This window comes from Macrobrachium nipponense, chromosome 28 (assembly GCF_015104395.2).
Source record: "Macrobrachium nipponense isolate FS-2020 chromosome 28, ASM1510439v2, whole genome shotgun sequence".
NCBI lineage: Eukaryota > Metazoa > Arthropoda > Malacostraca > Decapoda > Palaemonidae > Macrobrachium > Macrobrachium nipponense.
In genome coordinates, this window is record NC_087217.1 from 56,013,954 (window position 1) to 56,027,204 (window position 13,251).

Genomic DNA, 13,251 nt, shown 5'->3' on the forward strand with positions numbered 1-13,251 from the left:
TTGGCCCAGACACCTGCCTTCAGGACCTGCGCCACGGAGAAGTTCTTGCGGAACGCCAAAGAGGGTCCAATACCTCTGACTTCGTGGGCTCTCGGTCGGAGCGTACGGATGTCGTCACTACCATCAGCCTCGTACGCTCTCCTGATCACCTCACGTAGCCAGAAAGAAAGCCGTGTTCTTGGATACTTCTTTCTTGGTAACCCCAGTGCTAACGAAGAGGGCGTCGACATCAGGCCGTGAGGTGTCGAGTTTTCTTCAGATAGCGCCGTAGCGCCCTCACAGGACAAAGCAGCATCTCATCCGTATCGTTGTCGGTGAAATCCATTAGGGAGGGGATTGTGAAAGACTCGAACCTGTCGTCAGGGATCGACGGATTCTGAGTCTTAGCTACGAAATTCGGGACGAAATCGAGCGTCACAGATCCCCAGCCCCTGGAATGTTTTAACATTGAAGGACAGACCATGAAGTTCCCCTACTCTCTTCGCCGATGCCAGCCAGCAAGAAGAGGGTCTTGAGGGTCAGATCCCTGTCTGACGACTCTCGGAGTGGCTCGAATGGTCTTCGAGTCAAACTCCTAAGGACGAGAGTCACATCCCACTCAGGTGGCCTGAGCTCCCTGGGTGGGCAGACCTTTCGAAGCTCCTCATTAGCAAGGAGATCTCGAACGAGTTCGAGATGTCCAGTCCCCTCAGTTTCAGGACGAGTGCCAGTGCAGCTCTATATCCTTTAACTGTGGGTACTGAGAGGAGCTTCTCTCGGCGAAGAAATACGAGGAAATCCGCTACCTGCTGAAGAGTGGCTCTGAGGAGGATATAGACCCCGTCTACGACACCAACCACAGAAGACGGCCCACTTCCCCTCCCCTGGTACACAGCTTGCAGAGGACTGTCTGACGTGTCCAGCCATCTCTGTTGCTGCGCTGCGAGAAAAGCCTCTCGTTCGCAAGAGATGGTGGATAACAGCCAGCCGTGAAGTTGTAGTGGACTGGACTGCTCGGTGGTACCGCTCTACGTGTGGCTGGGCTAGAAGGTTGTGCCAGTGGGGCATCTCTCTCGGTTCTTCTGCAAGAAGAGCCAGCAGGTCCCCGGATACCAAACGGCTTGAGGTCGTTTGGGAGCCACCAGGATCATCCTGAGATTGGGAGTGACCAGCGCTCGGCTGATCACTTTCCGAATCAGACAAAAGGGAGGAAAGGCGCAAACGAAGAGGTTGTCCCAGGGGTGTTGAAGAGCGTCCTCTGCAGCTGCCCATGGGTCCGGCACGGCTGAGCAAAAAACTTGAAGTTTTTTGTTGTGCCGGGTGGCGAACAGGTCTATGACTGGACGCCCCCACAGGTTGAAGAGCCTTTCCGCCACTTCTGGGTGTAGGGACCACTCGGTCCCTATTACCTGATCCCGACGGCTGAGCTTGTCCGCTACTACATTCCTCTTGCCTGGAATGTAGCGTGCTGACAGCTCTATCGAATGAGCCGTGGCCCACTCGTGCACCTGCACCGTCAACTGGTGTAGCGGGAGAGACACTAGGCCCCCCTGCTTGTTGACGTATGCCACTACCGTGGTGTTGTCGCACATCAACACCACTGAGTGTCCCCATCAAGCGGTCCTTGGAACTCTTGGAGAGCGTAAAACGCCGCCTTGAGTTCCAGGACATTGATGTGAAGGTGCTTGTCGTGATGGTCCCACACACCTGCAGCCAGCAACTCCTCCAGGTGTGCGCCCCATCCCGGTCGGTCGATGCGTTCTGAAAACAGCAGCATCTCCGGGGGGGGAGTGCGTAGGGGCACTCCTCTTAAGAGGTTCCTGTCGTCGAGCCACCAGGCTAGGTCCTGCCTCACCCCTTCTCCGTGATGGACACGGGGAAGTAAGGTGGATCCTTTACCTGTGACCAACTCTCCCTTAGTCTCCACTGGAGAGACCGCAGGTGAAGACGTCCGTGAGGAACTAACTTCTCGAGTGACGACAGGTGGCCGATCACGACTTGCCATTGCTGAGCTGCCTGTTCCTGCCGAGACAGGAACCGGCCGGCTGCCTCCCTGAATTTTGCTGATCCTCAAGTCTGCGGGGCGGACTTGAGCTGCTACCGTATCGATCAGCATACCCAGGTACTTCATCTTCTGCTTGGGTTCGAGATCGGACTTCTCGTAGTTTATCACGATCCCCAGATCGCGACAAAACTTTAGAAGTCGATCCCTGTCCTGCAGCAACTGCGAGCGGGAGCTCGCCAGGACCAGCCAATCGTCGAGATACCTCAGAAGACGTATCCCGTGCGAATGGGCCCAAGCAGACACCAGCGTGAACACTCTCGTGAACACCTGTGGGGCGGTTGAGGAGCCGAAGCAGAGTGCCCTGAATTGGTACACCGTCCCGTCGAAGATGAAGCGGAGGTACTTTTCTGGAGGACTGATGGATGGGTATTTGGAAATACGCATCCTTCAGGTCCACTGAAAGCATGAAGTCGTTCTCTCCCTGATGGAGTCCAGCACGGAACGTGCCGTCTCCATCTTGAACCGAGTCTGGCGAACAAATCGGTTCATGGGGAGAGAGATCTATCACCGGGCGCCAGCCCCCCACCGATGCCTTTTCACTAAGAAAAGGCGGCTGTAAAAGCCCGGTGACCGATCCACTACGACTTCTACAGCTCGTTTGGTCAGCATGGTCTTGATCTCCTGCCGAAGAGCGTCGTCCTTTGAGGATCCCAGAACATATGTCTTGCAGATGGACCGGGTTGGAGGTGAGGGTGGCCGAGATTCGAAGGGTAGTAGATATCCCTCCCGAAGGACGTCTACTATCCAGGTCTCGGCACCGTAGCGCTGCCAAGTTGCCCAATGGCTCGCCAGGCACCCCCCCACTTCCGGCAGCTGGTGAGGGGGAACGCCGTCCCTAGCGTTTTCCCACCTCGCTTCGACTTCTTCCCAGCACCTCCTCGGGGAAAGGAGGGCTGGGAGGAGGCTGGTTACGGCCTCCTTTACTTGAAGCAGGAAGAGTCTTTCCTCGGGGCTTCGATGGAGCAGCCGTCTTAGCAGCCAAGAGGAAGCGCTAGCTAAACTCTTAGGCTTAGCCGCAGATGTACGAGGTTGCCCAGAAACCTTTCGTAACTGCCTGGTGAACCAGACGGTCACTGTCATCAGTGCGCCGTCTTTTCCACCGCAGCGTCCACCATCTCTCCCGGGAAAGAGAGCGGAGGAACTCTTCATTTGGTCCGTTACGTAGTCCATTTACCGCTTCACGCCCGGCCCCCGGCCCCCTTGGCTACTCGTGTAAGGACAGCGTCCCTACGACGGAGAACCAAGTTGGCCCACAGGTTTGCCGTCTGATGGGCGAGGTAGGAGATGGCTCTACCTCCAGACTGGCACAGTCTCCTGAAGTCGGGTCGTCTTCGAGGGCAGCGCCCCCGGCGTCGGCCGCGACCTTGGATACTGTGAGGGACCACAGATCCAACCAAGAGACTGCCTGGAAAGCTGCCATAAGCGGTAGCTTCCAGGCCCAGTGCCTCCTGCTGCGAGAACCATAAGGTTCTCTGACAGGAGCTGCTTGCAGGGACCACACCTGGAGTTAGCCTAGCTAGCTCCGGGTTAACCTGTTTTGGGCGGTATTGGATCTACTGATGGCACGTAGAAACTTCCGCTGTCGCTGCAGAGGAGGAGGAGTAGCTTGGAAGACCGTCCTGACTTAAGTGAGTCCTCCCGTCCTGAGACGAAATACTCCACCTGGTCAAGGACTGAGTCTGCAAGCTCCGATCGCGGCAGTCCCACCGTCAATTTGGGTTCCCTCTTCGGGCCCCAAAATGACTCGCCGGGCCGGGACGTGGGCTCAGATGGTGGTAGCGGCGATCCTTCCCCCAGGTCGTTGTGCTGACGAATCAGCGCAATAACCTGGGCAAAGTTCCTCTGGATCTCAGGAGTTACAGCGTCCTGAGGAGTAGGACCGTCCAGTCCCTCCAACAGGATCAGCTCTCTGAGACCCTCCTCCTTCAGAAGGAGGAACAGCAACAGACCCCTGACGTCGCCTCCAACCACTTGCGCGTACGACCTGGCTGGTCCTACAACCATGCTGGTTCGTGCGGCGTCGTGGCGGGATCGTGAGCGGCGCACCTCTCACGATCACTCCTGGGTACCTCGCTCTTCCCGGTGTAAGCCCGAGGAAGTTGAAGGATAGGAGAGACAGACCTGACGCTCCCCCCCCGCCCCCCGTTCGCTGGCAGGACCAGCGTACGTGGGGGGCTGCAGCCGATCACAACCCGCGGTGGGGATCGTACTGCAGGCCTGGTCGTGCCGCTCACCTGTGGCGAGCGGCTCGACTGAAGCACGTCGACCCCGATCTCGTGCGTCAGAACGAGCTGCTGCTGGCCACCGTCTCCGTCCGGTCCCTGTGGGAGCGGCGGTCAGGTGATCTGCAGAGCTCGCTTTCGCGGTGAGACCGGTGAGCGTCCTCACGGCACGTCAAACCGCTGGTACCAGCCGAAGCTGGTGCCGTTGGTCGAGGGGACCTCTTCTCAGCCTCAAACCCGTGCCGGTCGAGACCGTCACGTCAACCCGAGGTACCGGCTGGGTCGCTACGAGAGCGCCGCTGGCCTGGCGAGCGATCACTTGCGCGACCTCTCGACAGTCTTCGCTGCTCCGTGCCTCTGTCGTGACGGTGAGCAAGCTCAGGCGTCTTGACGTTGGCTGCACGGGTCGCCCGAAGGAGACCGTACACTCGGTACCTTCTCGCGAACGAGAAGTCGAGCCGGTACCTGACTTAGCAGCAGTGCTACTAAGACCAGGCGCGGATGTACCGCAGTAGCCAGCACATCCTTGGTCCCCCGTCTTCTTCTTCTTCTCAGAAGAGGAGACGGGCCCCGTTCCCGAGGACAGGAGGACCAGCAGAAGCACCCCCCGTCACGCCAGCAGCGGACTGGCCCTTCGAAGGTCCCCGTAGGAGCCTTCTTAGGGGGGGAGGAGGCAGCCTTCTTCTTCTTCGGCTTGGAAGCCTTAGAAGTCGAAGGGGAAGAAGGCCGGCGGCAACGACGACGAAGAAGACGATGAAGACGACGACGACATCTTCCTCTTCTTCTTCCTCTTCTTCGTCAGCTCTCTCAGGACGGACGTCAGGTCTTCCATCCACGGAAAAGTTCGGGCCAATTGCCGAAGCAACACGCCCCGACTGATCCTGTCCGGAAAGACCTGAGACCGGTGCAGCACCTCCATGACGAGACGCGACGTGGGCAGGGGCAGGCAACGGCGGAGGCGGAGAACACCAGCACCAGGAAGGACACCACAGACAGCACAGCAGGACCAGCACCATCAGGACCAGCACCAGCAGGACCAGCACCAGCAGACGCAGCAGCAGGACCAGCATAGGAACCAGCACCAGCGGACCAGCACCATCAAGCAACATCACAGAAGTCCCGCACCGCGCTTGCTTCGTAGGAGCGGCGCGAGGGGCTGGGCCAGCAACACTCGCTGCAGGTACGGCAGGTACGGCAGCATAATCCGGCGTCACAGACCTCTCCATCTCAGCCAAACTCATCATTGGGACGGGCGGTAGATCCAGGGGCGAACTTTTGGGGCAGCGAAAGTCGGGAGTCGGCAGCACATAAAACCCAGGTGGCGGCGGCACGCCCCTCTTAGGCACGGCAGCGATCGGCATTTGAATTGACGCCGGTTTGGAGTCACTGACGCAATGTGTTGCGTATACACCACATGAGGAGGGGCGGCGTACGCTGGTGTTGACACTGTATTGGTCGTAGTTGTAACCACACCATGAGTTACCACTGCCGACCCCGCTAGCCGTTGAAATCAAGCCCTGGATACTGGGGGCGCCCTGCAGTCCCAACGACGCCCACACCTGTCCAAGTCGTCACTCACAGAAGGCACACCTGAGGGAGGAACAGTCGGGTCAGTTAGAGGGCACCCTCACGCCTGGGGGAGGACGAACCCCACCCAGAGCGGACGGAAGACCCCGAATACAATTGAACATCCGGGTATCGGGCACCCTCCTCCACACTCGACGGATCGAGTGAGGAGAAGGACTCCGAAACCCCCCCCGCAGGGGAAGGCGCAAATCGTGGGGCTGAGCTGGAGGCAGGAAGGATGACGAGGTATCCGTAACCAAAGGAGTCGCTGGAGAGCTTTCCGACGACTCCTTGGTCAACCTACGCCTCTTCCTACCCTCGTACAGACCCACTGCGCCTCGGACCAATTTACACATACATCACATGGTTCGGTTCGGGAGCATTCTCGCCCCCGACGAAAACATAACTCATGAGGATCAATATCTGGGTAAGAGCGGAATCCGCCGCATTTACGCCCCTCCAACCCGGGACACACTCTACGGGCAGTTGGTGGGGCGCGCGAAAGCTCTTCTTGATCCCATGATTAATTAATCTTCACTCAATGAAAAATGAAACAAAGTACTTACAATTTCATTCAAGACCACACACAAACCATCAGAAGAAATTGTAACATCCAAAGCACACGACGAAAATAGCGGGCGAGCGATGAGAACACGTCCTGTCACACCACGGCCGAAGCAAAAGTGATTCTTCACCGCCCGTGGCGCGGCGCGCGCACGACCGGACAAGCAGTTAACTACCGTTCTCCCCTTGTTCGAGCTTACGACCGTCCCCAGCTGCCGCTAGTTACCTTCCTATTGTTGTTAAAGGACCGAGGGTTTGTATTACGTATCGGAACAACATGAAATTATAGGCAAAGCATAAAACCTTCCAAAGGCATCACCTTATTTCTAAACTACAAACTGATTAAAATAAAAAAATAAAAATTAGTTTAGCATGTTATTTCATTTGTGTTTATTACGTAGTTTATTAGTGTACATACGTAAATAAAAGAGAACAATCGTTCCCTGCCACCCTTCCCTACCTCTTCCCCCTGCTGGCCTCACGTCATCTTTCGTTGTGGTAAGTAAAATTCATTTCTTTTTTTTAATTGATTTTATTAACATTTATTATCATTTTTATCACATTGCTATGTTATTTTATCATTATGTGTGTTATTACTCGTTTATTTGTGTATAAATTGTGTATATTATGTAATTTAGCTGTGTTTAGGTGTGGTTTCATACGCTAGAACGGATTAATACATATTACATTATTTTAAATAAATGGGAATGCTTTGAGATACAACTGTTTTGATATACGACGATGGTAACGGAGATTAAATTCGTATGTCAAGGTTCCAGTGTACTGGATAATGTCTCTCTTTGGATACTTCGATTTTGCCAAATCTTGAGGGCTACAAGAACAGTTTGATTTACTATTTACGTATTATATAGACTAATTAAGTAAACGTATCTTTAAATAGGCTTATATTTATAGTACAACAAACATTACTGGCATGAGTCAGAGGCCGTTTAACGAAAGAACACTTCTCTGTCCTTACTCGAGCGTCGGAAGACGCCTCTCTCTCTCTCTTCTCTCTCTCTCTCTCTCTCTCTCTCTCTCTCTCTCTACTCTCTCTCTCTCTCTCTCATTGTAATCTAACCAGAAACTTCGTTTTGTTATTATTACTGGAAACAAGCAATGATTTTTTTCATTATTTGTGCTTTTGGACTGTTATATGTAAACTTTGCGCACCGCAAGCTAGTATGTATTCATTCGCTCGGAAACTAGTTCCGCATATGAGGCGTCACTAAAAAACATAGAAAAATACGACATAAAAAGTGTCGAAAATCATCATAACCTCAAATTTTTGTTGTAATCTAACCAGAAACTTATTTTTATTATATACTGTGCTAAACTATAAAGGAGTTTTTATCATAGTATGAGTTTTTTAAAAGCGTCGTTAACTCGGAGCGTCGGAAGCGTCAGCGTCGTAACCTCGGAACAAGCGTCGTAACCCAGGACAGATTTTTCCATTGAATATTTAAGAAAAAGCGTCGTAACCTCGGAACGTCGTAAGCCGGAACCGTCGTAACCCGGGGACCGCCTGTATACTTACCCATATCCCAATAAATAGAAACCACTATAAAACCCCCTTAAACAAGTTGGATTGGCAGTACGAGTTAAGCAACGGTAATTGGTGAAAAGAAAAAGGCAGAAAGCAATATCCCTAAGGCAGAAGTGATCACATAGAACCTTTGGTGCCACTTAAAGTGTGCCATATGAGGCACACTGTAAATGAGACCCTGCTAATGTTGTAAAAGTAAAAAATAAGGTCATCAAGCAAAGGGAAAAAATGCTGAAGTTTTTTGGGGGAGATATACTCCAGATATTAGATCACCTAAAATTCAATGTAATAAGGTCATCAAGCAAAATGGAAAAAATGTAAAAGTGCTTTTGGGAGATAAGATATTATAGATATAAGATCACCTAAAATTCAATGTAAACTTAAGACAGAATTAGGTTGATTTCCTAAAAAATAAAATAGGCTTTTGGGACACATTTTGTACCTTGCATTAATATTAAAAAATTAAAAAACAAAACTGAAGATGAACAAAGACACAGTAAACAGGTACAGGTTAATAACTCCTGCAAATATACATTCCTAATTAGGTTTACACAAAGTATATTCACAAATAGTTAAACAGACCTAAGATCAATCAATTAATGAAGTTTTACAAGGTTTGCAAAAAAATACAGGCTTGATACAATCTATTATGTGCCTAGCCATTAATGATAACTCTAATTCTGTTCAGTGCAGGCAGACAGAATAACAAAATAGTATTAAACTTCCAAACTGAAAACTCTACACACATTGCTCTACTACTTACTTTGATTTCTCCCATGTTTTCTGGGAGAAACATCTGAGGAATGATTTTTTCCTTGTTTTCTGGGAGACACACCTGTTGAATAACTTTTCCCACGTTTTCTGGGAGATAATTCTATGGAACAAGATGATTCATCTTTATCTGACAAGGTACTCTTTCGCTTCCGTGCTATGGTATTTGTTTTCTTGGCACCTTCTTCAGTCGAAGATTTTTTAGGTACTACAGACTTTCTTTTGTTTTCTATGCTGGTAGCATCCTTCTTATTATTTGTATCAGGGGGCAAAGTGACAGGATTTAATTTTGGGTTGCCTCCCCTTTTACTCATTCTACCAGTTTCACTTGGGTCGTCTTGTTTTGTGTAAATAACTGAAACTTCTCCACTGTTCAAAGTTGTAACGTGGGCTTTTTCAAAGTTCCAAAATTCAAGACGTTTCGTACGAATCCTACTCGAACGTCTGGAGCTTCCAAAATCTGCAAACACATATGATGACTTTAGTAGTATTAGCAGGCTTCAAAAATGTGTTATTAATATCACTTAATATTAAGATATTGCATGCAATTACAGTACAGTATGCAGGGTGTGTTAAAGCTAAAATACAACATAAACAAGGACATTAAAGAAAGCAATGGTGCTGGGACTGAGGGGATGTCATGAAGAATTGTCAGTATACTATCCATAATGAGTTATAGCCCCATGGAAATGACTGATCTAGTCGTCTTTTAACCGATAACCTCGAAAATATCTTCCAAGAAATATTTGAAAAATGCTCCTGGCAAAAGATATTGCCTTCAATAACAACCTAACTTTTTCCTATACATATCATTCATAAGCGACACAGTTCATAGTTTTCTAATTTACTGCATTTCTTTTATTAAACATAGTACATGCAGCTCCAAGCATAAAAGACATGGATCCACGAGTGCACAGCAATCAATTATCAGACTTTTCATGTAGTCTGGATAGAAGCTGCAACAGGTCAGCTAGGATGGGAGGAAGAAGTTTTTACATAAGAGATAGGCTTGCAGAAAAATTATCAATTTTGTCTTGCAAAACACTAAAACTGTTTTGAGCATGGCTGTACAACCATAAGGTTGTTTATATTTGTGCCATACTGTTGTCAACCAATGTATTTTGTGTAAAAATTAACAAAGAAGCAAATGGAAGAAACCAAGCAGCCTGTGGTATATGAAAGAATAATGGAAACAGGTGTATTGTGATGATAAAAAACGGTCGCTGCTACAGCTACAAGCAGCAAAAGGTCTTCATTGCTGCATATGGGGCACAACACAAGAGATCCTGTGCCCACTACAGCCTTCTTGTCTTTTTCATGAAATGAATGTCATACCCCTAAGGTAATTTTAATCTGTACAAGTATTACCAGAAATATCCATTAAAATATAGCAAAATCCACTATAAGTACTGATTTTCACAATACCATAAGCGACTATGTCTCATTAAGAAATTCTTTGGTAGTGCCATACAGCCATTAACACAAATAAAAATGACCAGATCACATTAAAATCAGCTTTGGATTCTTTATTACTTGTATACTATATGGCCAAAGATCTCAGTTATAGTACTATTTTACTTTTATACCATCTTAAAATAAGTTTGGTTTCAATACTTTATTCGTTTTACAAACTACTAAAATTTACATTCAGGAAAACTTCAATAGAATGAGAATCAGGAAATATCTGAAATATGCTAATTTTATATCTTGTGTATGATGCAACAGCTCCCTAAAATTAACTTCAAAAGTTCATGATATGCAAGCGAACCTATACAGAGATGGTTTTGTAATTTAGCAGTCGTCTTATACTACAGATATGAGACAAATTTATGAAAATTTGCCATAATTTTATTCATGAAAATTTGCCATAATTTTTTACCTTGTCTTATCAAAAAATCATCTTATACACGGAAATAAAAGGTAACTGTTTTCTTATGCTACTAATATTAAAAATTATGAAGACTTACCACTTTGTGTAGTCAAGTTTTGGGATGTTATGTCTATGGGCACCTGGTTATTCCTTGAAAAATCTTTTTCATTTTGCTTCTTTGAAGACTGGTCTTTTGTTTGGATATCATCCCCATCTTCTTCCAAATCTTCTAAATTCAGATGTCGAGACTTAATTAATGTACTGGTTTTCTTAGGAGTTAAGTATGTGGTTGCATCTGACTGATTATCAACCACCTCATTTTCTTTTTCTTCTGCTATGCTATCTAGAGTTGGCTCAACTGTCATGTTTTTCTTCATAAATATTTTTGGAACATATCTAGGCATTTTAAATATTACACCTCTTCCATCACTGCAGGTATTTGATGAGTTGAATTTACTTATGTCTACCTCACTGACTGCAGTGCTTGACAAAACTCCTTTGAAATTTGGAGGCTTCCGATTTCTACAATAACTGTTGTTTCTACTGAGATTTGATAAAATGTCATCTGGTCCCTCTGTTGCATCTTGAAAATTTTGACAAACTGAAAAGGATTCTTGATTTTAATGAATGACTATAATTCAAATGTGCAAAATTAAAAATCTAACTGAGTGTAGAATCGTTATTTAAGTACACATAATAAAGAATCTCTAAAATAGTGAAAATATGACAAATTTTCTATGACAATTTGTATTTTTCATAGCTACAAACCTGAGGTCTTAACAATAAGATAATTTCTAGCTACTAGCTAGATCCGGTTAAAAAGCAGATGAAAGCAAGGAATCTTGTGATATCTGGCAACACATGCGCAGATCGGGTGAAGAGTGGTCAAGGACCACGCATCTACGCCAGTTTTTTCTTTGACCGCCTGGGTGAGAGTTGTGTTTGGTACCTCTCTTGGCCTTTTCCCGGTTCATTTCCTGTTTCGTTTCTTCTAGTGTGTGTGTGTGTGTGTGGTTTTACCTGGTATTATGGCAGCTTCTGCTCCTTCTCAGCGTCAGCGTATGTGCCCCGGAGTTCCTGGTTTTCCGTGTTCTCATTTTTTGGCTTCGGCAGAGACCGACCCTCACATCTCATGCAGTAGGTGTCGTTTGAATTTTTGTACTATTATGAATCCTTGCACAGAATGCCGGGAATGGCCTAAGGAGCAATGGAGGAAGTTTTATGGCAAGAGGGAACATCAGAGTCTTGACTCTTCCTACTTGGGAGGGCTTTGTTCCTATTCCCGATGTTTCGCCTTCTGCAGTAGTCAACCCCCATAGTAGCGTTGTCCCTGCATCTCCTTCCTTTTCTTCCATTGATTCATTGGTGGAAGTATTGGGAAGTCGCCAGGGTAATATTTGTAATGTAGCCCCCTCTTCCTCAGGAGCTTTTTCGGTTCCTGAGAAGGGTGAGGTTTTTTCATCATTCTCTTCTCTTCCAGTGTCGGAGGCGTCCAAAATGGCGGCAATTTGGAAGACGCTTGGGCTAGGAGGGTACCCCGTCCTTGGAGGGGTTTCTAGCGCATTTTGTAGAGGCTTGCCCCCCCCCCCCCTCCCCCCCCCCCCCCCTCCCCAGTCTGGCCAGGCCATTCCCCCTCCTCCCGGCCTTGTCTTCGTGGGTAGCAGCAATCAGCCATCTTGTATTGCTCCGCCAGTGTCTGCCGCTGCTACGAGTCGGAGTGACGCTGCGGCGTCAGCCCCATTGATGACGTCACGGGGTCCATCTTTGTGTATTCCTCCGCCAGTGGCGTCACCGCCGCTTGTGATGTCACTCTCATCGATGACGTCTCTCCTAGTCGCCTCCTCTGATCCGCCTTGCTTAGCCGTGACGTCATCACTGCCGCCCAGTTCGCAACATCTCCCTTTTCTTGTCTTCAGAGCCTTCTCTGGCACATCAGTCCGAGGTCATATGCCAGGCAGTGCTTCAGAGGTTGGACTCTTTATTGGATGTGAAGTTGGCTGCCTTATCAGTTGGGAAGACCGGTAGGAAACGTGTTGCTTCGTCCCCGCCTTCCGAGAAGAGTTCGCATAAGAAACTAGTGCTGTCTTCCTCGCCCTCTTCCCCCTCTACGCCTTGTTGGCGTATCAAACGTTGGAAGGCTAAGGACTTTGCCCTTCCTTCACCTTTGAGGGAGGAACAACACGGACGTGTTCCCGAGAGTGCTGTGGTTTCGGGCAGTGTTAGTGGTGTGTGATCTGCAGCGGTTGCTTCGTCCTCTGCCTCGTTTCTCAAACATGCAACCCCCCCACCCCCCTCCGTCCTTGCACTTCGCGAGCGTGTTCCAACCTCCCCTGCCCGTGCACGTGATGTTAGCGCTCCTTCTTCTCCAAGGCCTATTCGTCGCCGTAAAGATCTGAAGGCGCCTGTCAAGAGGTTGAAGGTAGTGAGCACTGGTGCTTCCAAGAGTTTGACTCTAAGGGATTCTCCGTCTATCTCGAGTATTCGAGTTTCCCCCCATCACACATACGTACGACCACCACGCTCGTGACCATTCATAGACATGTGGAGTCATCTGTTGAGGTGAGTGATGTGCCTAGTGTTACAGTGGGTCTGTCTCGGAAGCCGACGCTTGGACCAAGCCCAGACAGGTTAGTAGAGGTTTCGGACTGTTTGGCTGCTAACCCTTTTA

The 13,251-nt window shown here is 48.7% G+C and overlaps 1 protein-coding gene across 1 annotated transcript in view; it reads right to left on the reverse strand.

Moving 5' to 3' along the window:
* LOC135201199 (uncharacterized) overlaps window positions 1–13,251 on the reverse strand; it is a 74,350-nt gene that overhangs the window by 25,471 nt on the left and 35,628 nt on the right. The window contains exons 3-4 of the mRNA XM_064230077.1: window positions 10,681–11,184; window positions 8,706–9,173 (exon numbers count right to left, since the gene is read on the reverse strand). Coding sequence (XP_064086147.1) covers window positions 8,706–9,173; window positions 10,681–11,184 — 972 coding nt within the window. The remainder of the gene's footprint in view (window positions 1–8,705; window positions 9,174–10,680; window positions 11,185–13,251) is intronic.